Raw genomic sequence first — 24323 nt, 5'->3', positions numbered from 1 at the left:
CCACCATTCTCATAGTGCCATTTTCTGCCACATCACGCAGCTGTTTCCAGTGAAAAAGCAAAAAGCAAAAAACAAAACAAAACACTATACACTACCTGCTCAACACCAAACAGCAGCCAGACTCAATAGGAACCCAGATGGTGAACACAGTGGAGCACTTCACAGCCAAAGAGCCACATATTTCCTTCAGGAGCTGGCAGACTGAAAACAAAGCTAAACACGAGTTAATACTGGACTTGACTCAAAAATAATGTTGCTCTTTATTTGCTGGAGGTCTAAATAAGAGACTCAGTAGACAAAACGTTTTTGTAGGTGCACTAGCACTGTGATAGTCTGGTGACCTGTCCAGGGTGTGCCCTGTCCTTCGCCCAGTGCCAGCTGGGATAGGCTCCAGCCCCCCTGAAACCTCTAACAGGATAAGTGGTTACGGTAAATGAATGAATGAATGAATAAAACTCCACTAAAGAATATTTTTACATTAACAATGTAAAAAAAAAATCCATGTGTCATGGGATCATCACCCAGCTCTGCAGTTCCCTCCAGTTCTACAGAGGATTTTAGTGCCTTACAACTTTTGGTTCTACAGTCAAAGTCGTAGCTCGTGTACGTAGTCGCTAAAAAGTCTGATAATTTCTTTGAGAAGGGAAGAGCAACAGCGAAGAGCAAACCAGAGCTAACAGAGGAGTGAATGTTGTGAGAGTGAATATAACCTAACCTGCATGTCTTTGGACTGTGGCAGGAAGCCGGAGTAGACGGGGAGAACATGCAAGCATATTTTAGTGTACTGTTTAGTTGTAAAATGGGAAAGTTTCCTCTCGCTGGTGGGCAGTGTTTGGTGTTTTCAATATGGTGGCTGGGTCACAAACGTTCCTATTTTACAGCAAAACAGTGCACTAGAAGGACTCCCCCATCCTTGGTCCAAACCAGGAACCCTCTTGCTGTGAGGCGACGATGCTAACCACTGCACCACCATGCCGCAAAAGGAAGTGTATACTTACCCTTACCCCTTTCTCACTATTCATCTCTCATTTAAAAATGAAGATGTCAACAGCTATCCCAAATGTACTTAACAACCATTAATATAGATAAATAAACAACAATCGTAGATATTAAATATACAAACCCCATCTTAACTTTATTGACAACCTAAATAACATCCAGAGCCAAGATGAATAAATAAACCAGCCCATCAGCATAACACATCTTTGTCTGTATACTTCCTAAAAACCCTTCAGCCTTTGTCATATTTGATGAAACTGTCACTAAATCCTGACAGTAGTACATGAGACAGATAATTTGTGAAAAGCAATCACGTTCGTCTGTCTGCCTTTAATGGCATTTGAATGACTCCATCGCACATAAACAAAAACAACCAGTAAGAGCTGAGGATCACTGCTCGTGAATTGTGGTCAAACTGTCAAATACTAAGTCAGCGCTGATCAAATATGAACCAAGATTTCATGCCTCAAATGTTTTCAGGAACATATTTTAGTGTACTGTTTAGTTGTAAAATGAAAACATTTGTGACCTGGCGGCCATATTTAAAACAGTTGAGTATAAACCAATCACTGCCCACCAGCTGGAGGACAACATTCTGATTTTACAGCTAAACAGTACACTAAAATATGTTTCTCAAAATATCTGAGGTGAGAAATATCCAATCCAATGACATAATCTTGAGTCATATTTGATCAGCGCTGCCTAATTTGAAAGGTTGACTGCAGTTCACTAGCAGTGATTGACATGACTGACAGCTGTTTCCTGTTGTTGCCATTAGGAGCACTGGGAGGAGGCACAAGAATATGTTTTATTTTCACAGTTTCAGCAGATAAGACAAAAAGTTTTTTATATATATATATATATATATATATATAAAAGTTACCAACTGTAGCTTTAAACTTTAAGTGAATAAAAAGTTTTACCTTGAGAATACACAACAGAAAGACTCCTATGAGGATGATGATATAGATTCATGGAGCCACACTGACTATAAAACGCAGGGAGGAAGAAATAACTGGAGGCAAGCAGAAAGCATATTGGACTTAAGTACTTCTCCAGGGTTAAGCATTAATTCAACACGTACATGATGTAGCATAGGATGAACAAATCCAGAACTACCTTTTTATTCCTACTGCTGCTTCACAGTCCCTGAATTACGGTCCTTTCACAGAGTGAGTGATCTTGTTAGTCAGGATTCAGTGACCTTATAAATATTCATCTGGTTGAAAAAGATGGCTCATGGCAATTACTAAGAAGATAATATTTGTTCTACTCTTGACAATCCCATAATGAGCTGCAGACGTATCGCTGGCTGTCATGGGTTCACATTCAATATTAATTCATTCAAACAGATGTGAGACTCAGGCCCATAAGAGTAGCGACTAATGCAGAGGAGAAGACGGATGATGGCCTCAGAAGCTTTCTGGCTTTTACTGCTGCAGTAGTAATTTCACAGGATTCCCACTGTCACGATTAATTCTACTTTCACGGATGTGTGTTGTGTCTTTTCATTTTAAGCAGGTATTTGGTTGTTAAGAAAAGAGAGACTTTTTAAGCTGTCAAAATATGAATATACAGGTTTAAAGATCAAGTGTGTAGGATTAAATATAAGTCTGTTTTCTTTGGTGTATAATCACCTGAAAATAAGATTGTATTTGTTACTTTAGAATGAGCCATTTATATCTACATAGGGGGCGGGCTCTTGTCCACAGAGTACGCCATGTTGCACCGCCATGTTTCTACAGTAGCTCAGAATGGACAAACCAAACACTGGCTCTGGATAACATGCTGCGTAGTGTTGGAAAAACACTGATTTGTAATGTGACACTGCTTAATTAAGTGTTATTACCAGTTTTAATCACCTGGTCTGTTTGTTTTGAAGAACAAGAGGCCTCTGCGGATAATTCGACTCCAGGTGAAAACCTCCTGCCCAATGAACACTGAAGGAATTCTAACGGGAAGAAGTTTTAATGGGTTGAAATCTGCAGCTCTCACTGTTAGATCACACTAAATCCCCCCCAAGTCTTACACACTGTTCCTTTAAATGCAGTATTTGCTGTTATTTGCTCTCACAGGTTTTATTTAATATTCCCAGCTGCAGTTAAAGCCCCAAACACTGACGCCAAATGTGGCTGGATCCTGACAGGAGTGATCATCATCATCAAGTCAGGATGATTAGATTCTCATAGATTTTTTTCCCCAAGATGTGTAATGCAATAGGGAACTTAAACACCTGAGAAAATGAAACTTGAGGATAGAGGAAACCTAATTGAATCTAAATGAATGACCTGCCCTGACTTTTACGGAGTCATCCTGTTCTCTCACAAAAACAAAACAAAATCTGACTCTTTAGCACTTAATAGCACTTTTTATGCCGCTAAATGTAAGTCAAACATAGGCATGTGTGTGTATTTCAATAACCTCTGAACAATGCATGCAATCAGTCAAAAGAGGAGAAAATAAGTAGTGACATGTTTACCAGACAGAGGGAAATAAAGGCATTAGTCAAAAGCTTCATGTTGACTTCATATGATTGATGTCTTTTAAAATAATTTCCCCTTTGACAGGACTTTCACACTGCATAATACAGGAGAAGCTGATTGTTGCAGTTGCAAGGTGACTGATCTGATCTGGGTGTACACAACCATCCATATTAATCAGCATTACCTCATCGCCAACCAGCTAAACTTGGTCAAAAACCACCCTCTGCTGGCTACATTTAGAGCTGTTTGGACTTTAAAAAAAAGTACTAAAACGATGCAGTGTGTTGCCCAGTTTATATTTCACGACTGCATTTAATCATAAATGTAGTTCCGTGCAAAATAACGCACAAATTAGTGCTTATTTTAGGCGTTAAGCGGCTCAGTTTGCGTACCTTCCATCTCTGACTCCATTTCCCGTGAGCCTCCAGCCCGCAGCGCACTCCGTGACGTCAACTTTAGTCGACTGTCAAACACACCACAGAAACAAACTGACCTGATGGACGTATTAAAACGCTGAAAGTGTCAATTTTAGTGCTATTCAGTGGCGGTGGTCGTGTTTGGTGGCACTCAGCCACTCATTCTGAAATGTATCTGTTATTTTATGCGGCCGAAACGTCAGTTTATATTTTATTTGGTTAGTTATTCCACTCATAAACCAGCTCGTGTTATTGCTGGAAAGCTCTCTTAGCTAGTTCAAAATGACTCTTCCAGCTGTGTTCAACACCGGTGTGCTCTACAGACGGATTCTGGCTCAGTTTCCTCAGGACATCAGTTTAGCTTTTGCTTATGGGTCTGGCGTTTTCAAACAACACGGGACCAACCAAGGTCAAATGGAGGTAGGTGACACCTGTCCTGCCAGTTCACTAAGTCACATTGGATATTGTTGTGTAGTCTTTTTCAGCCACACCAATGGTCCATTTTCCTTGAAGAAGGACACTTATCACTCATCATGATAGTTTTTCAGCGCCTCACTCACAAACTAATTACATGTCAGGAGCTAGGCACTGCCCTAGTACCAGGGTGTCTACAGGTCCTTAAAAAGCCTGAAATGTCTTAAATTCAGTGTTACAACAGCCTTAAAAGTCATTAAATAGTCTTAAATTTGAATTTGTAAGGTCTTCTACAGACAACTTCTACAGACATTTTATCCAATATAATTTATACATTTTTAATGTCTTTATGTGAAAATGAGTGAAGGCTTTCTTTGTAAAAGTCCACATTTATAATGTTACAAATCTTGAAAAATCTGTAATACTGTCATTTTTACTTCATACCTGAACTTAGCGGTTGGCAACATGTAGATTGACTTAACTCACTGAAATAACCATATTCCTACATAACACTTACTTCTGCACAAGACTACATATGTACTAATTACCTGCAATGCTTAAGTAAGTAAAACATGATTTGTCCAAAAAATCTGTCCTGAATTTAGTTAAAAGTGGTCTTGAACAGGTTTTATGAAGCATTAAATTGAACTGTCTGATACCTGTAGACACCCTGAGTCCATGAAGGGATGGCAATGTAGTTAAAGTCAATATCACTATATAAATATCAATATTTAAAATCAGTCTCATTCTATGAATAACAATATTTGAATCAATATCACTGTATTATCCTGACTTTTTGAAATCAGTCTTACTATGTTATTATGAATATTTCTCTGATATAGGCCTAAATTCATTGTGCATCACAGCATTACAAATATCTATCGTCCAAACACCTATTCCATAAATCTAACATAAAATAATCCAAATGTTTACAATGTCATGAGCTCCGCTCCACTGTTACGCATTATGTCAGACACACCTCTTCACATACGTATGTGTAACAATAATTCATTTAATTAGTTTAATTTTCTTTTGTCTTCTTTTGTAACAGTTTGCTCAGTTTTGTTAATTTGAACAACAGAATCTAATTAACACAGTGTCATCATGTCATCACAATTTGATTCCAGTGAAAGCTGATGAATAACAATATTGAGTGTTAGAATTTGAAGCTGTATCTGTTTTCCTTCGATAAGAAAATGTGATGCTGTTGTGTTTGCCTTTGATACATGTAGAAGAACATGCTTGACTTTGTGTTTGCGGTGGACGACCCAGTGACATGGCACACCATGAATCTGCTGCAGAATCGCAAACACTACTCCATCCTTAAGCTGCTTGGGCCCACGATGATCAGCTCCATACAAAACGATCACGGGGCTTCGGTGTACTACAACACGCTGGTGCCTGTGGATGGGAGGGTAAATGACTCTAGTTTCTATATTTCAGCATCTTTTCTAAACCAACCAACTCAGTCCACCATGACTGCTTTTTCTTTGAGGAACTAGTCCAGTTCTCACTTAATATTAAAATCTTCACATGTGTTTCTTCAGTAGTCACAGTTTGTGGTGTCTGTTTCTCACAGGAATTCACTGTTGTTATTGTTCTGATTTTAGTGTTTGTTTTGACAAACAATAATCGTTTTAAGTGGAGATAAAGTACGATTAGCTGCTGAGTTTGAGGCATAAAACTTATGGATAACAGTAATTCACTTCATCTCGTGCTCTTATTTATTAAACTTTTTTTTAAGCTTGTTCTATTATTTTATCTTACTAGACTTTATTAACTATGTAATTTAACGACCTTCTCCTCTTCTTCTCAGATAATCAAATATGGTGTGATCAGCACAGAGTCTCTCATAGATGACCTGATGCACTGGAACACCATGTATGTTGCCGGACGCCTTCACAAACCAGTCAGTATCACAATCATTACATTTATTTATTGTTTGATCAGACTGTTATGGATCAATCCTAACAACCAAGCTGTATAAAACTTATTATTTTATTGTGCAATCATCAGGGTCCTCATGGTCAGGGAAAAGCTGGAAAAGTCACATTGTCCATGCCTGCAAAAGTTATGGAATTAGTAAAAATCATTGAAAGTTTTTGAAAAGTCATGGAATTTATTTGTTTGTGTAATGAAATTGTTACAGTTATCATCCATGGATAACCCTACACATAATGTAGCACAACAGCAAATGTATATTCTGTAGCTGTTTACCTAACATGGCTCTAACATGTATCAATATGTGACGTTTTGTTTACCATCACGTTTCTTCATTTTCCCTCCCTACTCATGTATGCCAGCTGAAATTATGTTTGAATAGAGTTTGAATCTGATATTAAAAAAAAACACAGGGCAAGTAGTCATGGAACAGTTTTAAAATCCTGTCCATAAAAATGTGTGGGAACCCTGAATCATTTATTGGACAAAATAATTTTTGTCAAACCAGTCAGATGTTTTCTTATATTCCTATGTTTTCCATAATCACTACCTATTCAGTTAAATCTTCAGGTATTGCTCGTGTGCACAAATGTTTGCTTCCATACTCATGTGTGTTCGCACATTTTTTTATGTGTTCCCACCCATCGCAGGTGAAGATGTTGGTGCAGAATGAGAACGGAAAGCTCCGCGCTGCTCTGGTTTCCAACCTTAAGAGTGCTGTGATAGCCTCCTTCCTCATGCTGCCAGAGAGCTTCACTGAGGAAGACCTCTTCCTGCAGATAGCTGGTCTTTCTTATGCCGGTAACCACAGAAGAAGATTGAACATGTACACATTTGTAAGATGCAGGCACGCTGAGACACAAATCTACCAAATCAGATTATATACACAAAAAATAATTTTCCTTTCTATTCTTTCTCTCCCACATAGTGCACACACACACAAATATTGTTTGTAATAACAGTCTGGCCTATGTGGTTCAAAACCTTTAAATGCAAGTACAGTGTGATTCAACATGCTGGACGTTATTGGTAACCCATCTCTTAGAAGCTGAGTTAGTTTTCTGATGGATGAATGAAAGTAATTAGACTGATGGTGAAAGTTCCTCACGACACAAAACATATCTGGTTAATATATACAAATGTGACGTGAAATTGAAGCAGATAAATGAATGCTGACCCTAACGACTGTCGGCATGCAAACAGTATGCTAATCTGGGGAGAGTTATCACAAAGGTCTCTGTTTCCTCTCTTGGGATCAATAAAGACGTATCTTATCTCAGTTCCTACAGCAAGAGATTAAACACTTTAAAGCCAATATATTACACTTAGGGGAAAACATTTTATCTGTGCCTCTTCAGGGGATTTTAGAATGGTGATCGGAGAAGATAAATCCAAGGTGGTCAATATCGTCAAAGACAATGTTCAGCACTTCCGGATCCTGTACAGCAACATCCTACGAGACTGCCCTCAAGTGGTCTACAAACCACACCACGGGAAACTGGAGGTAAAACACAAAATATGGCTCCGAACACACACACACACACACACACACACACACACACTTTTATAATCTCACGTAATATGTGAGCAACAGAGAGTACATTGTGCGCTGCATCTACAGTTTTTCCTTGTTTAACACTTACATTTAATCACCTGCCAAAAGTATGAGTCAAAAATCCATGGGTGTCAAGGTGACGAATTAATCTCGAGTTTCATTCCTGAGAAGCAAAGTTTGTGGCGTTACAAGGCGTCTGCTGCAAAATCTGAAAAACATCTAAAATTAAAATGTATAATGTAATACCTTGAAACTCTTACATAAAAACGTCTCAGTGCCAGGTGTGTGTGGGACATGTGTGGGGAACAGAGAGTGCAGGGCAGGCTGTGTATCCAGTGTGTGTATACATGACAGGGGTGAGATGAAGGGAAGATGATATGTTACATGAGAAAGTTACGTTATCAAGGTGTAACTGGAGCAGACAAGTTATATGGAGACAAACCTCAGACACAATGTCCAATAAGACCCTACCTACGTCTCTCTCCTCCCAAACAAAGACTCATTTGTCCCTCCCAGCTCCCTTACAGTCAAGATGGCGGTGGAGATAACAAATACAGGGACAAATACAGGGATTAATTCATCCTTTATTTTGCCTAACTTTAGTGGATCATAACAATTCAGATGTGGAATTAGTTAGAAGATGCTCCAGTTCAAAATGAGACTTAAATTTTCTATGGATGTTAGGTTTTTAGCCACGTCAAAGGGAAAAATGTGGCTTGCAACACACGGTAAGGCTTGTTCTTAGGCTAAGTGATTGCGGGACATGCCTTTTGCAATGTGATTTTGTTGCCTAGAGGACGTGAGTAGTCAGTAAAACAGATAAACTGTGAATTACTGCAACAAGGGGTCCTTGAGCCTACAGTCATAAATTTGAACAAAACATATTAGGCTGTTGGGTCCAGTAGTTTGTGAAGTAAGCTGCGGTCAGAAAGACAGACAGCTACACACGAACAACCGAGCACATGATTCCCTCCAGGCTTACACCCATTGGAGATAAATAACAGGAACACAGCTTTGACCTGAACAGCACAGAGTGTACTCACAGCCTTGGTAGTAAACATTAAATGGGGTGTGACTCACCTGGCACTTTGCCCCGTTACCTGCGTTCTATACATTATCAACCAATACAACCTGGAAAATATGTCTGAAAATGTTTGCACATTAAATGGCATGAATACATATTCCTCTCCATTTTTATAATTGTAAAGTTTTATCTTATATTTTTTTTATTATTAAATGTTTACACCAACAAGGAGTGTTTAAGTGTGTGAGTAACACATTTTGCAGTGAATAATGCTTTTGGTAGCTGTGCACTGTGAGCCCTGCATATGGGAAATTAGGGGTGTATGAATGATTCAGCCCCCCCCATATGTAGAAAGATCTTAACTACTAATTAATTACTAAAACCACTACAAACAACCAAAGGTCATTGAAAACATGTACGTCTTAAGATTCGTCTTAAACGTGTCAGTGGAGGGGGAGCATTTGATTGTGGTAGCTGCTACAAGGCTTTGGAATAGGCTTCAACTCTCAAAGTACGATCTCCCTTACCCACCAGCCTTGATCGTGGGACAGTTAAAAGACATTGTTCTGAAGATCTTCGAGGTCAGGAGTTGGAGTAGGGACGGAGAAGTTCAGCAAAATACTGGGGTGCCAGCCCATGTATGGCTTTAAAAACAAATAAAAGAACCTTAAAGGGATAGTGCACCCAAAAATGAAAATTCAGCCATTATCTACTCACCCATATGCCGAGGGAGGCCCTGGTGAAGTTTTAGAGTCCTCACATCCCTTGCGGAGATCGGCGGGTAGAGCGGACAGCACACCTAATGCCAGACGGCACCCCAGACTAACGTCCAAGAACACAAAATTGAATCCACAGAGTATCTCCATACTGCTGATCCGTAGTGATCCAAGCGTGCTGCAGCCGCGACATAAAACGTTGTTTCGAAAAACGTCGAAACTTTTTTTTTTTTTTTTAAGATATTTTTTAGGGCATTTTTTTGCCTTTAATTGATAGGATAGTGAAGTGTGAAAGGGGGAGAGAGAGAGAGGGAGAGACATGCAGCAAAGGGCCACAGGTTGGAGTCGAAACAGGGCTGCTGCGGGAACAGCCTTGTACATGGGGCGCCTGCTCTATCACTAACCCACCGACGCCCCCTGAACTCTGTTTTTAGCCTCACTGTAGCCTGTAGCTCTGACTGTTTCTCTGTGCTCCGTGTTCACGTGTGCGTGCTTGCGCGAGACCAGCGAAAGCATGAGCTTTGCTCACCCGTGTTTACATCACGTGACACGTGCGCCGCAGGGAGAGACAACAGTAACCGCAGTAGCTAAAAGATAATTTGCACTATGGTCTTTTAGCAAAGGACAGCCCAACATGTCTGAAGACTTTGCAATTGAGGAGGAACAGCATTTCTGTGTTGAGCTGTATTTGTTTGAGCCCGAGTATACGCACGGAACTCAGGCTACTGGATGAAGCAGCCGCCGCAGCTCATGAGACTAACCCTCAGCTAGCCGCAGAATACCAGAGTCGAGCACTGGAAACCTGGTGGTGTAGTTGTTTCAAATGCAAAGCAATGCCAACAGATGAGGAAAGTCTTTGCTGCTCAGACTGGGGATTGGCGATGCCTGCACTTGAGAATCTGGACATCAGTACTGACGAGACTGCTGCTCTTCAGAGATCACCGATCACCCTGAGCGCACACAAGTGAATGCGGAGCACAGAGAAGCAGTCAGAGCTACAGGCTACACTGAGGCTAAAAACAAAGTTCAGATGACGTTTTTCGAAACAACTTTTTATGTCGCGGCTGCAGCACACTTGGATCACTATGGATGAGCAGTATGGAGATACTTTGTGGATTCAATTTTGTGTTCTTGGACGTTAGTCTGGGGCGCCATATGCCATTAGGTGTGCTGCCCGTTCCCCCGTCGATCTCCGCAAGGGATGTGAGTACTCTAAAACTTTACCAGGGCCTCTGTCGGCATATGGGTGAGTAGATAATGGCTGAATTTTCATTTTTGGGTGCACTATCCCTTTTAAGATCAGTCCCGTATTTAATAGTATTTGATTTCTATGTTGGACTACATTGTGTCTGACCACTCACATGTGACATGGATGTGGCTGTTGGCTCTGCTGCTGGTATTCAGTCCACTGTGTGCATCTCTGTCTACATTTTTCTTGTTTCTCATTCTGTCTGCAGGTTGACAAAAGCCCAGAGGGACAGTTTACTCAACTGATGGCATTGCCTCGGACCCTCCAGCAAAGGATCACGAAGCTGGTGGATCCTCCGGGGAAAAACCGAGACGTGGAGGAGATCCTGCTGCAGGTTGCTCAGGACCCAGACTGCGGAGCTGTCCTGCAGCAAGGTTTGGGATACAGAATGGATGGAGGGATGTCGAATAGAGGGAGAGGCAGGCAGAGAGAGGGATAGATAGATGGATGGGAAAAAGTCATTGCTCTCTGATGTTTCATTAAAACTCACACAATGCAATTTGAGATACATGTTAGTTGTTCAGATCAAAGGTGATATCGTGTGTGGTGAATATTAAATGAAGTAGGATTATATGACAAAATGAATAATGATAGGAATCCACTGAATCAATATATTAACAAAGATAATATATTATTAAAACGTGCTCGGAATAAATGTGCTGTGATAATGGACAGGAAAACAAAACAAGTAGTAAATCAAATAAAAATGTCATCCTTTGGAAACTAAGGCCCATTAGTTCCAAGATGCATCATCACTCCTGGATTCATTTAAATCTGTACTGTAGCAGATCAGGTCGTCATTTTGAGCGGTAAATGTAATTTTAATGATGGGAGCACATTCCTTAAAACGTATTCCCGATTGTCCCAGTGCTGTCTGAGATACAGCTTCACATCTGAATAAACATATCTAACATTATGTAATCATGTTAATCTGTCGCTAGATTGAACAGTGTCATTTTTTAGGACATTATGAGTGTGTAGCTGTTTCACGTCATGTTGAGAGAATTAAGCTGATTCAGAGTAAAGATCAAGTAAATGGCAAACAATTTATCCTTAATTGATTCTTGTGTTGACTTTGTCTCATCATATGGTCTATAGCCATACGTAGCATATCATACAATCATATTTCAGAGTGATTAGACATTAGTTGTTGTATAACTGCATGTTTGAGCATGTTCTTGTTCCTCCTCAGGTATTGCATCGATTGTGAAAACCTCCAGTATAACACAGAGTATCAAAGGCATTGCAACAGCTGGTAGGCATCCTCTTCTTCTTTGTTTGATGTTTGTGGAAAAATCCTAAATTATACATCGTCATGTTTTGTTTGTAAAGGCTGATTCGTCTCCAGGTCCCTTTACTTATTTGCTTTCTTGCAGATAAATACATAAAAAGAGTGACTATTTCTGTATGCTGTCTTTGGAGATATAACCTACCAGCACCTCTAAAGCTTTCTAATTTACACATTATATTGCATTTGTAAAAGAAACAAGGTGCAAAAATCACAATATATGGCTTCATGCTGTATTAGCGTTAGGTGCTGGAAGGTGAATTTTGTTGTCTTTGGACAGAGTCAGGTTAGTAGTTTCCCCCTGTTTCTAGTCTTTGTGCTAAACTGACTGATTGCTGGGTGTTGCTTCATACTGTACAGATATGGGAGTGGTATCAATCTTCTCATGTAACTCATGGCAGGACAGCCAAGTAGCTTATTCACCTAAATGTCAAACTATTGCTTTAACATGACCTTACCTTCTAATTAGAAAAGAAATGGAAATGATATAATGGATAAATTGGACATGTATGAGGGTGTCTGCAGGACCTTTAAAAGTTTTAAATGTCTTAAAATCAATTTTATAAATATTAGGCCTTAAAATTAATTAAATACTCCTTGAATTTTGTGAAATCTTAATTGCAACAAACATTCTGTGTAATATAATTTATTCTTCTTCTGTTTTTTTTGTCAAACTGAGTCAAGCTCTTTGCCCACATTTCTGATGTTACGAATCTTTAAACCTACCACAGAGCATTATATTGTCATATTTTTACATTGTTTTTTCATTTACCTGGTGGCAAAACTCAACCTGATAAGCATATTCCTAAATAAAACCTACATCTGCAGGGAACTACATATATGTACTGCTTACCTTTCTACTTACCTGCAATGCTTGAATAAGAAAAATATGATTTGTCCAAAAATCAGTCTCATATTTGGTTAAAAATTATAATGAAAAGGTCTTAAAAAGCATCAGATTAAATTCAGTCAGGAACACTTTAGTCAAAGAAAACTTATTTGCGTTTGCAGTATTATATTTGGCGGCATGGCTCTGTTCTGGGGCCTCTCTACTTTTCCACGTGCCTATGTGGAAAGCATAAGGCAGAGAGAGCACACCTCTCTGCCCTTCCACGTGCAAACGAGGAAAGCCAGAGGCAAAGAGAGCAAATCTCCCTGCCCTTCCATGCGCATACGTGTAAAGCCTAAGGCAGGAAGAGCAGCAGCAAAGACCCCCGGGAACAGAACAGAGCAGCATCAATGACAAACAGAAATCACATTGATAAGTCAGACACAGCATGAAAAGGAGGAGCTGCGGTGGAGGCGGGTTGCAGAGTGGCTTGCAGAGGAAGCAGCAACAGTAGGCAGGCCAGAGCAGTGACGTGCCTGAACTAACGCTATGCTCAATATGTCTGATATTTGCAGACACCCTCTCTATAAAGTGTTTAATTAAATTTCCCAAGAACTAGTTTAATATAGAAATAGTGTTCTTCTAATGTGGTTGTTAAAGTTAATGTCCTGTGTGTCCTTCTCAGGAATGTGGAAGACGGTGTCGTACAGCTCCAAGAAACTGATAAAGATGTGGAGGGGCTGGAGGAGGAAGCCGTCAGTCTCACAGATGTCCTGATCCTGTTCCAGGTCTTTCTCTTTGAACTCTCAGCCAGATAATCCACGTGCATCCTCTGATTTTTACCCTGACAAACTGTGGCTGGAAGAACCACACACTCACCTCTCCTTTGGTTCTATCACTGCGTCGCCTCTATGAACGGGATCGCTGAACAGGGTGTAAGTCCGTGTCTTGAGTAGCGTAAAATTGTCTATACAGCTGCCCGTTATCATGCAGTTCATAAAAGCTGAAGAAAAAAGGGTGACGTTTTACGAGCGTGACTGAATTACGGCTGACATTTAATGGTACTAAGGACCTTTCTGCGAGATGACTTCAGTGACTGGTGGGGAGCTGCTGAATCGGCTATCTCTGGAGCCACAGCACTACATCAGCGTGAGCACAGCGTACATCAAGTACCACAAGTATAATGAAGAAAATACTTCGGTGTCTTCTGCCACGTTTTGAATTGAGTGTTGTGAGAGGGTTTCGTCGAACTCTTTCAGATGTGGACCACTGTTACATGTCAGGTTGTGCGATATTTATGTCTGTATTCATGAAATAGAAAATAGGATCACATTTATTTTATCATGAAAATGTTCCTCACTGTTACATTTTATCTCTTTGCTGCCCTGCTGTTATGAACTGGTCATAGTCACAACCGGAGGTCACCAATCCTGGCTGTGGTCTAATTCAGTTCAAAGAAATGGGTTTAATAAATATTTTAATACAACAGCATCTATTATGATTCTGTTTTCAGTAGCATGGTTTTATTTTTACCTCATGTTAAGTCCTAATTGTGAGGAAATGATCAGAAAAGTCTGTGCTGTTAAACATTGTCGCCATCTGAAGTTAAAACTCAAACTTTTCCTCCAAGTTACGTCACTACTGCTTCACTCAATCATACACACTGCTGTTCAAAGGTTTGGAAAGTTTGATCAGCCAGTCAGAAATGCTTTTTGGTTGTAGAAAGTTCTCTTTACAAGTAGATATTTTGTTATTTTGTGTAAAGAGTTTTCAATCAAAGTAATGCTTTGTATGTGGAGAACAAAACGCTGCACAAGGTTCAAGCAGACTGACAATTGAGGGAGAGACATGAAGGGGAAAAAAATCAAAGGTTTTAAAAAGAAGGATGCAAAATCTCACAAAACCTTTTCAGGCTCCAAAAAAAAAAAAAAAAAACAGAAAAGAAAAGGTTAATGTACCTCTGTTCAGTTCGACACCATGGAAACAACCATAACAATGAAGCGCACACACCAGAGAGGTTTAAAGGATTTTATTTTGAGATTTGCCTCAAATATAAAGACATTAAATCAGTGCTCGGCAGTTTGTACAGCTTTTATTTATGATCACAGTGTGCTGACCACACACGTCTTTCACTGACATGATTCAGTTTAACATTTGTGCAGTCCACAGTCGATCCAACACTTCTCCTTTAGTGCATTTCAGAGGGAAGTGTTCTGACAACTGTAGTTATTAGTTACTTTGCAGGATAAAATTTTATACACAAAACTGACAATCATTTTGTTAAACATGTATTGAGGTAGATTAAACTACCAATCAGTATATAACGTAGCAAAAATGAGCTTTTCTGAAACCAGCTACAGCATGAAATACTCCATACACAGTGATGCATCAGTAACAAGCCAGCTGAACAGGGACAGGGATCACTGCATGCATTATAAGTACTTCTTCTCAGCGGTGGATGAAGCACTCAGATGTTTAACTGATTGTGAAGCTGTGAAGCACAAACCAGTTGGAGAGGAAGGCTGCGCACAGAATCAGCATGAATTGATCAACAGAAAATTACGGTCAGTCTGTTACCAGATGTGACAGCCGGGCTGGTGTTGTTTTCACCTTGTGAATATGTGTGTATGTCTTGGTAAAATGTGGTCCTGGTGACACTTATCATAGTGGGAACTACCACAGAAGCTGTTTTGAGTATTCTGCCACATGTTTATATGTCTCTCTGTGGACAGTTTTTTTCACCACCATTGTGTCACAACCATGCAAAATGCTGTCACGATACTTCAGAGGTGTGTAGTTGAGATCATAATGAAGGCCCAGTTTGAAGATGGGTGTGGTCAGAGCAAGGATGCTATAAGTAGGGGGGTAGGAAGTAGGGAAGGGGCCATTTGCCGCCACTTTACATCCTGGCCCACCTTCGTTTTAGGGTTGCAGATTGGCATTGCGGCTCTTCTGATCACACTGCAAATGGTCTCTAGTTACATCAGCAATTTTTGAATGCATTTCATAAAAAAAATTGACAAGTGTGTCTACAAACAGTAACTGACAATACTGCATCTTTTACCTTGAAGCATGTTTAAGGAAAAATGTGGTACTTAAACTGGGGCGACCTCACCTAGTAGTTTGTGTTCTCCATATAGGCTGAATCCTTGCAGCAGCATTTGTTTAAATTCAGGCTGCGGCCCTTTGCTGTGTCATCCCCCTTCTCTCTGCCCCCCTGTCCTGCCACCCTCAAGCTGTCCTATAATTAAAAGGCAAAAAGACCAAAAAAGTTGAGATTGTTGCAGTCTGAAATGCCTGATTTCACTGCAGCTTTTCTACAAAAATGTAATGCATGTTGTACTGTATAGTTATATGGTTTTGTTTTTTTTTGCTATGAAATTGTGGGGCAAGGGAAAATTGCAAGAATAGTTGTGATGCTGTCACGTACAGTATGTAGAGCTTATTATTATGGGAATCAGTGTTTCCCACAGAATTAGAATCTATTTGTGATGGCGGGGGTGGATGGAAGGGGCAGCTAAACGACCCACTGCAATAGCTGCTCACAACACAACATGATCTCACCAACATTTGTCATATTTTGCTGCTCAAGCCGAAGCCACGCAGCAGCGTTCAATACCTGACACCGAGCCGTTAATCTCACACTGAAATGGCTCGACTCTGTCATTCGACCTGTTAATAACCATTGGTGACATTAGCCATGTGATGCTAACAGTTAGCTCTGTCATTGCATGTGTGTGTGTGTATGACTCTGTCCCACATGTGGAGCTCACACTCCCACAGCAGCAGTTTCATGATAAACAGAGAAAAAGAGGGGGATGCTGGGTAATTCAATACACTGCCTGCAGCACAGCAGTGAAATGAGATTTTATCCCTTTTAAAAAGTCAAATTTGCAGTGATTTGACAAAATTGCAAGGTCATGCAGAATTGACGGGCATCGGCTAAATTTGTGTTAAATGTTGCAGTGGCAACATCCTTGAGGGACAGACTAACTAACTTAAAATGTAAACTCATAACCCCACCAGGAATCTAAGTCTTCTTCATGGCTCTTATTCAACTGGACGCAGGTACACAAAATTGTTATATTTATTAGCCCAGATGCCGGGGTAAACAGGCTCAGTGAATGTGTTGTGGAAGGTGTAGAGGTGACTCAGTGTGTTAGAAGAGACTCTGTAGAAGGACATAGTGCCAGCCGGCCAGTCCAGAAACACCCCAATTACACTGCAGCAGCTTGAGGGAAAAGGAATTTCCCACACCATACCATCATGCCACGCCCTAAGTGAGCGTATTTTAGATGATAAATATTGGCCAAAAGTCCACGATATGGTATTAGATCCAAAGACGCTCTCTGGACCGCTTCCTTTTCTTTCAATTCTCTTGTAGGAAGCAGCGACATAAGAAGATTCAATGGAACCAGTGCTCAACTCTACCTCCCAGTAATGGCGCTCATTTAACTTCTCTTTGCACAGCGCCTGAGGGTATTTACTGAACCTCTCTGGGTGATCAGGATATGTCTGCCACGCTCCACACGTTGCCTTCTTGTTGCCCTCGGACAGAGCGATGTAGTTGTTTGCAGTGTTCGGGTCCAGGGTGAGATCGCAGGCATCTGATGGAGAGACCATAGCAAAATACGGTATCAGTCATTCTGATGGTCGAACAGGTTTCTGTAATCTGTACAGTGTATTTGTGGCTATGTTCACATTAAAGGCCTCAGTGCTCCATTCTGATCATTTCCCCAGATCTGCCTCGACATTCATGTTTAAAGTGACTGAGATGTGACATTAGTGTGGACAGCCCTAATGACCGATGACACTGTTTTGCATAAAAAATAGCCATGTGCTTCAGTATGAGAGAGTGTGTGGGGCATTTTCGGAGAATTGGCCCTTTGGAACAATGTGGGCTTGTTTTGGGGTTAATAGGCTGTGGTACAAGTGGGCTTTTGGTCCAAACCTGGAGGTCTCGACCCCCACTAGGGGTCACCAAAGCTTCATGGGGGGGTAGCGGTACCTTCTTGATTTTAAGGGGTGTAAGGAAAGTTTTTTAAAAATATACAGTAGGCTTATATCTCAGCATTTTATTCATTTCTAAGAAAAAGACTAAATGAAATTAAGGTGGCCGTTTCAACATACCACAGTTCCTAGGCCACTTAGTTCATGAGGTGTCTCAGTTCTGACTCATGTTTCTGTCCCTTTTCTGGGGATCCACAGTACTCACATGAGGCAGGGATGCATGGCCAGTGACTGAATATGTATCAGATTTAGGACCACATATGAGAGTGGCCTGGATTTAATTGGAAAAAAAATTGGGTTTCTGTGACCATGCTGCTTTGAAAAAAATCAGATCTGTGTCACATGAGAGCAACATTTGCTTATAATGTGAACGTAGCCTATGACTCAAAGGAGCATGAAAATGACTTACACCAGATCAGATCTCTTCTGTCTGTGATGGTCTCCACATCAGGGAGGTCAGGCTTTGAAAAATCCTCAGTGTCCAGAATGCCGTCCTTGTAGTGGTAGATTGTTGCTCCTGTGTATTTCTTATTTTCTATGGCTGCAACAAGGAAACAGAATCTGCTGTTTTTCTTCAGTGCTTTGGCAATGTCCCCGAAAGCTTTGGCTTTTTTTCTCATTTTCATCACAACACCATCTGAGGAGTACCACTGCTCTTCATCAGTACTTCCCATTTTCGGTGAGTTTAAGGTGTCACCCCTTTTCATGGAGGTGAAAACAAAGCACAGAACGTGCTCTACACCTGGAGCCAGAATCTCTCTGTCCAGCTCGGACTGATTCAGGACGACCTTTGCTCCCTCCATGGTGTCCACACAGGATCTGATGACGTTGATCTCTCTCTCTTTGCGATCCAGCCACTTGCTTAGTTTGTCATGACTGAACAGTGACTTGTCTCTGTCTTCAAAGAGCTGTTCAACTGAGCTCTCATCTTCTTTACCCTCACGGATGGAGGGAAGTTTCTCCGCCATGGTGTTCTGGAGTTTACATACGTAATCGCCACACAGTTTTTGGAAAGTGCTTAACTCTTCTTGAATGTGTTGAAACTTCTCCACCACTCTGTCTTCCTGAGAATCGTTGCATCTGATTCCTATTTCCCTCAAATCTTCCAGGGCGTCCTGAGCCTTCCTCACCAGTCCAACGCTGATCCCACTCGTCAGCTCAGCAGCCTCAGAGTCCAAATTTTTCAACGGCATCAGCCAGACCTTCACTGGAACCGCATTCTCTCCATTTTGTCCCAGTAACTTTGGCAGTTGTGCGTAGGTCTTCACTGCCTCTTCAAATGTTGCAGGATTGCTTTCAAGAATGAAGTCTCCATAGAATTTACAGGAGAAAGTCTGGGTCAGGGCTTTTTCTGCTTCAGTCAGCTTGATGTCAACTTTTCCCTGAATATTAAAATCAGGAATCTTCTGTATCACAGCTTTCATTTTGACCTCTTTGTCCCTGACGCTGCTGGCTTCTAGCTTCTCGCTGTCAAATACAAAGAAAGCATTTGCTCCATAAAGGATGCCCGTGACTACATGTGTTGCCAAGCCCTTCTTCATGACATTCATCTGTTGTGGGTTCATAACTGAAAGGTGTGTCAGTGACAGCTCTTTGAAGTGGGTGGTAGCTTTGTACTGAAACGTCACTCTGCTCTGATTCTTAAATTTCTTCTTGTCATTCAGATACTCAGCAGATCCCTCCACTTCAAACAGTCCACACATGAAACTGGCCTTCAGAGAAGCATCGACCTTCAGCAGAGAGGACTTAGATTCAATGGAGTCAGATGCAGAAATGGCAAAGGCACTGCTGCGCTGAGGACTTTCAGTTATCCTCTCCTGTAGAGCTTTACCGTCCCACAGTCTAAGACCTGCGGACAGTGGAAAAAACATTTGATAAAGTAAGAAAACAATTTTGTTAAAGCAGCAGTATGCGACATGCAGAGCACATGTATGATTGAGGGGCTGTCTGCACACTGCTCTCAACACAGAGGTGGCTGAGCTTGCCCCTAGCAGCTAATGATGCTAGCAACGGTAACAGTGCTGACAGAGCTAACAGAAAAAAGAAGAAAAAATTGCAAAAATAGCTGTGGTGCTATCCTGGCTTCAGCATTCAGTGTTTCCTAGAATTAGACTATAACTGTGATCAGCAGCTGTTGCTACCATTCGACGCAGCGCTGAAGGTGAGCCACACTCCTGCTCTCTTTGCCTGGCTAGCACAAGCTAACACAGCAGCAGTGGCTAACATCCATCTCCGAGCCATTTAACGACACCATCGCTGAAATAACTAGATTTTGTCATTAAAGCCATTAATAACCATTAGGTAACGTGAGCTGTGTGATGCCGAACAGTCAGTCTTGTCACTGTGTGTGTGTGTGTGTGTGTGTGTGTGTGTGTGTGTGTGTGTGTGTGTGTGACTCTGTCCCAGGTGGGAAGCTCAAACTGCCACAGCAATCAATACACTGTGTGCAGCTCTACAATGAAATGAGATTTCATGCAGTAAAAATAGTCAAATTTGCGGTGAATTTTGCTGATGGACACAATTGCATGTAACATGTAACAGGTAAGCGCAGCCACAACAACAAACAGAGAAGCTCAGATTACAACACACACAGAGGGAGTGTGACTATTCTCTGCTCATTACTCTACTATAACTTAACATAGAAATATTTGTTGCTGGTATTATTAATGTTCTGGATGTCGCATAGAGCTCCTTTCATATAAAGTCACAGGGAAATAAACATAATCATTAAGTGTGGGGTAAAAAAAATGATACAGCATCGTATCGCAATATTATTTTGTAGTAATACCGTATCGTCAAACAATGTCACGTATCGATTTTTTATTACGTAAATTATTAATATGACGAATACAGATAAACTTTAGGTAGCCTACTTGAATAATAAAATCAGTTGCTTTATCTTAGTTTTCCTTTGGGGACATTATTTGCAGATGAAAACACGTTATAAATCTCAATATATCAGTAAATATTTTATCGCAATACTCAGCATATCACAACACGTTTAAAATCGCAATAATAATGTATCAAGACTAAAGTATTGTGATATTGTATCGTGTCAGGGAGCCGTGATAATCAGTGAGATTTCTGGAATGTTGCAGCTTATCCTACCAGCAGCTTATATATTTATTGCAAAGAAGTACTGGATACAGGGCGTATGGAAACCTAATATGACAGGAGGATAACTGTGCAACATTGGAACAATAAGACTTCCTGTATGTACCTTTGGACCTCTGATTACAATGGGATCATTTGAAAACATTTCACAATAGTTGGGTATCATAGTATTTTTGAAAACACAGTGAGTAATCAACTCGAGTAAAATATAATCGCATTATTCTTTCTGCCATGGTCTCAGTCGATGCTCTGTGTGTGTGTGTGTGTGTGTGTGTGTGTGTGTGTGTGTGTGTGTGTGTGTTGCTGGGTAGAGGAGCTCTGCCCCAAACTCATGCAAATAACGACATCAAGCCAGGGAGCATAGAAGAGAGGAAGAGCAGCCAGACTGCACACACAATAAACAATTGCACTGAAATGTTTTGAGCTCTTCTCACTCCCTGTTTAAACGTTTCTCCAGTAGGGCCTACTAAATCAACTCACCCTAAAAATATGTTTTCACTGATACAGAATCGACCCCTACTCACAGTCTAGTTTCACAGGGTAACCCTAAACTGGGGATGTTGTGAAATGGCTCAATGGACGTGATTATGACCTGAAATTCTGCAACAGTAATGACTTTAGTTTTCCCATTTGCTGCAGGATAATACATCGGTCACCAATATATCATGGATCCCTAAAATGGTCACAACTACATTACAGAATTAAGAAGTATTTGCTAATTGTTATTAAAGTGTGCATGAAAGTTAAACAGGTGAGGTTAAAATAGTGTTACTGCTTTATTAAATGATTTCCTGTAAGCAGAGCTGTGACAGGCAGATATAGTTAGACATGTTCTTTAATAACACTGTAGTCTCAGTCGAGACTTACCTGGGATCAGTTCATCTTTACGCGCGTCATAGAGCATTCCTAGGGTGAAAGATCGACCCAGGGCTGCAGCCGCCATCATATCTGAGGCCATTTCTCCAACCTGTTGAGAAAAAGTAACCACAAGGCCTTCAGGACTTCATTTAAACTTTCTTAAATAGTAAAAGTGGGACCCCCTCGCAAACAAGATGTCGCATCTCAAGGGGTTTATCCCGTTAATAAAGAAATTTCTCTCAAGTGCAGTCAACTTTCCTCCTCGACACAATCACACCGTCTGTGGTTAGGAGGTACATGCACAGATAAGTCGGCACAGCTTAGCACAACAGGTATGCGCCAATGTGTCCGCCCACCAACTGGCACGCATGCGAGGTAGAGAAGTTAAACGGGCGTGTGCCTGCAGGACTGCAGCCATGCAGATAGAGCCAGGTTTAAGTAAGTTTGGAGTGAGCAGACTTTGAAACTGCTGATGAGTTTAATGGAACACTTCTGTGTGTGTGTTGCTCAAAAAGATAAAAAAAAAAAAAACCTAGAGAAACTATACTGTGACTTTTTTATTACATATACAGTAATGGAGAATGTGAAGTTGACCTCATGTCATGTTAAAGTTTGTCTGATGGGGCGCCATTTTGTGAGGATTGTGCTTACTCACAAGAGTCCTCCCATGCCACACCTTAACACACCTGACTCAACCATGCTTCAATTCTGCTAGAGTTTGTTCTAGATATTGATACTGTCCATGATATCTATGCTGAGATCTGCAATAGAGTACTATAATAAATGCATGAATTACTCTGATCACATACTCCAGTCAAAAAATAGAAGTATGGATCCTACATATTGGTTTATAAATGAGACCCCTAGATACAGTATTGGATGGGACGTCCTGTTTGTTCCTATGAAAATGAAACGTTGTGACACTGAAAAAAAAAATTAGCCACTGACTCACAGATGTCTCTTTCCCAACGTTAGTCAATGAGAAAGAGTGATTTGGGGCCCAATGGCATCACGTGACGGACTCAGGTGTTGCAGTACCACTGTTGTTTAACCATTTCAAAAATTGGCTTCATAACCTGGCTCACTCACTGCAGTGTTTGGCTTGTCTGTTCTGGGCTACTGTAGAAACACAGCGGTACAACATGGTGATCTCAGCAGACGCGGACCCGCTCCCTATGTAGATGTAAACGTCTCATTCTAAGGTAACGAAAAACACAGCAATTCTTATTTTCAGGAGCTCATACACTGAAGAATTATATTAATTACATTATTATATTCCATTTCTGGCGGCACGGTGCTGCAGTGGTTAGCACTGCTGCCTCACAGCAAGAGGGTTGAGGGAGCCCTTCTGTGTGGAGTTTGCATGTTCTCATGCAGGTTAACTGATGACTCTAAATTGTCTATAGGTGTGAACGTGAGTGTGAATGGTTGTCTGTCACTATGTGTCAGCCCTGTGATAGTCTGGTGACCTGTCCAGGGTGTACCCCGCCTCTCGCCTGATGTCAGCCGGGATAGGCTCCAGCCACGAGGAGCTACAACCAATCACATGACAACAGCCACTATATATTCCACCACATTTCAGTATAATACACGTTTTTAGTTCACCATACTCAACAGTGTTGAAATACAAAAGTATTGAACAGATTAGTTATTGATAGATAGCAAAAGTTAAGGCACCAGCTCTAAATAAACATCATGAACAACTTTACCTATATATCCCATAATTCAATAAAGACGTACAATTAAAAAATTACAAATTAATTTTCAGATATTTTTTGAATGTATCCCCCTAAATCCTACACACTGTACCTTTAACTTGCTGAGGCCAGATGGACCCCAAGGATAAAAGCTCATACATTTTTAAAACAACAGGAGTGTGAGAGTGAAAGTGCAAGTCATGCTTAACTGTTAACTGTTTCTTAATGTATAATAAACACACAAAGCACTCAGAAATGACTGTAAATCTGTGTGCAACCACATTATAGTGTGTTATTGCTCATTTATTAAATATTCAATAATATACAATATGTTTAATATAGATCTTAATAACGATTAATCCCCATTGATAACGATTAATGTGCATTCAGACAAACAAACAGAGAAGCTAATTGTTTACAGCCATGATCAAAGGTGCACATAAAGTGGTTGTTAAGGGCGGGAGCTGTGCTTACTCACCTCCTAAATGTTTCATCAGCTCTCACACGCACACACACACAGACACACACACTCCTCCCTGTGCAGTAAACACGGTGACAGCAGCCTAACCTTCAGAGGATGTGATGCAATGCGTCATTATCATAATATATGCTGATATCATCGCTGCGGCCCTCCACCAATCAGCGCGCTTCACTTTCACCACCTGCTAGGAACTGAATTCCATCATTCCAGGCATTCCTGCCCTCCTCCCTCCTCCCTCCCTCCCTCCTC

The 24323-nt window shown here is 40.8% G+C and overlaps 2 protein-coding genes across 2 annotated transcripts; one reads left to right on the top strand and one right to left on the bottom strand.

The window, feature by feature from the left end:
- Positions 1–3953: 3953 nt before the first annotated feature.
- On the top strand, positions 3954–14542 carry tamm41 (TAM41 mitochondrial translocator assembly and maintenance homolog). Its single transcript, XM_049589245.1, has 8 exons — positions 3954–4318; positions 5545–5727; positions 6129–6221; positions 6904–7054; positions 7612–7757; positions 11006–11171; positions 11990–12052; positions 13600–14542. The coding sequence occupies exons 1-8, from the start codon at positions 4181–4183 to the stop codon at positions 13689–13691; spliced, it is 1032 nt and encodes a 343-aa protein (XP_049445202.1). The 5' UTR covers positions 3954–4180; the 3' UTR covers positions 13692–14542.
- A 386-nt stretch (positions 14543–14928) lies between these two features.
- LOC125896685 (neoverrucotoxin subunit beta-like) lies at positions 14929–24136 on the bottom strand. Its single transcript, XM_049589449.1, has 4 exons — positions 24072–24136; positions 21906–22005; positions 18334–19773; positions 14929–17521 (listed from the first exon to the last, which is right to left on the bottom strand). Exons 2-4 carry the CDS (start codon positions 21994–21996, stop codon positions 16965–16967), a joined length of 2088 nt encoding a protein of 695 aa, XP_049445406.1. The 5' UTR covers positions 21997–22005; positions 24072–24136; the 3' UTR covers positions 14929–16964.
- Positions 24137–24323: the final 187 nt, after the last annotated feature.

The sequence above is a fragment of the Epinephelus fuscoguttatus genome, linkage group LG1 (genome assembly GCF_011397635.1).
Source record: "Epinephelus fuscoguttatus linkage group LG1, E.fuscoguttatus.final_Chr_v1".
Classification (NCBI taxonomy): Eukaryota; Metazoa; Chordata; class Actinopteri; order Perciformes; family Serranidae; genus Epinephelus; species Epinephelus fuscoguttatus.
Note: the sequence above shows the minus strand (reverse complement) of the source record. Positions and strands in the feature narration are given on the sequence as shown.

Coding starts and splice junctions, on each gene's coding strand:
- tamm41 (XM_049589245.1), top strand. CDS start 4,181: ATGACTCTTCCAGCTGTGTTCAACACCGGTGTGCTCTACAGACGGATT. Junction 6,222..6,903: donor CCGGACGCCTTCACAAACCA/GTCAGTATCACA, acceptor CACCCATCGCAG/GTGAAGATGTTGGTGCAGAA. Junction 11,172..11,989: donor CGGAGCTGTCCTGCAGCAAG/GTTTGGGATACA, acceptor GTTCCTCCTCAG/GTATTGCATCGATTGTGAAA.
- LOC125896685 (XM_049589449.1), bottom strand. CDS start 21,996: ATGGCCTCAGATATGATGGCGGCTGCAGCCCTGGGTCGATCTTTCACC. Junction 19,774..21,905: donor TAAAGATGAACTGATCCCAG/GTAAGTCTCGAC, acceptor CACTGTCCGCAG/GTCTTAGACTGTGGGACGGT. Junction 17,522..18,333: donor CAGAAGAGATCTGATCTGGT/GTAAGTCATTTT, acceptor TCTCTCCATCAG/ATGCCTGCGATCTCACCCTG.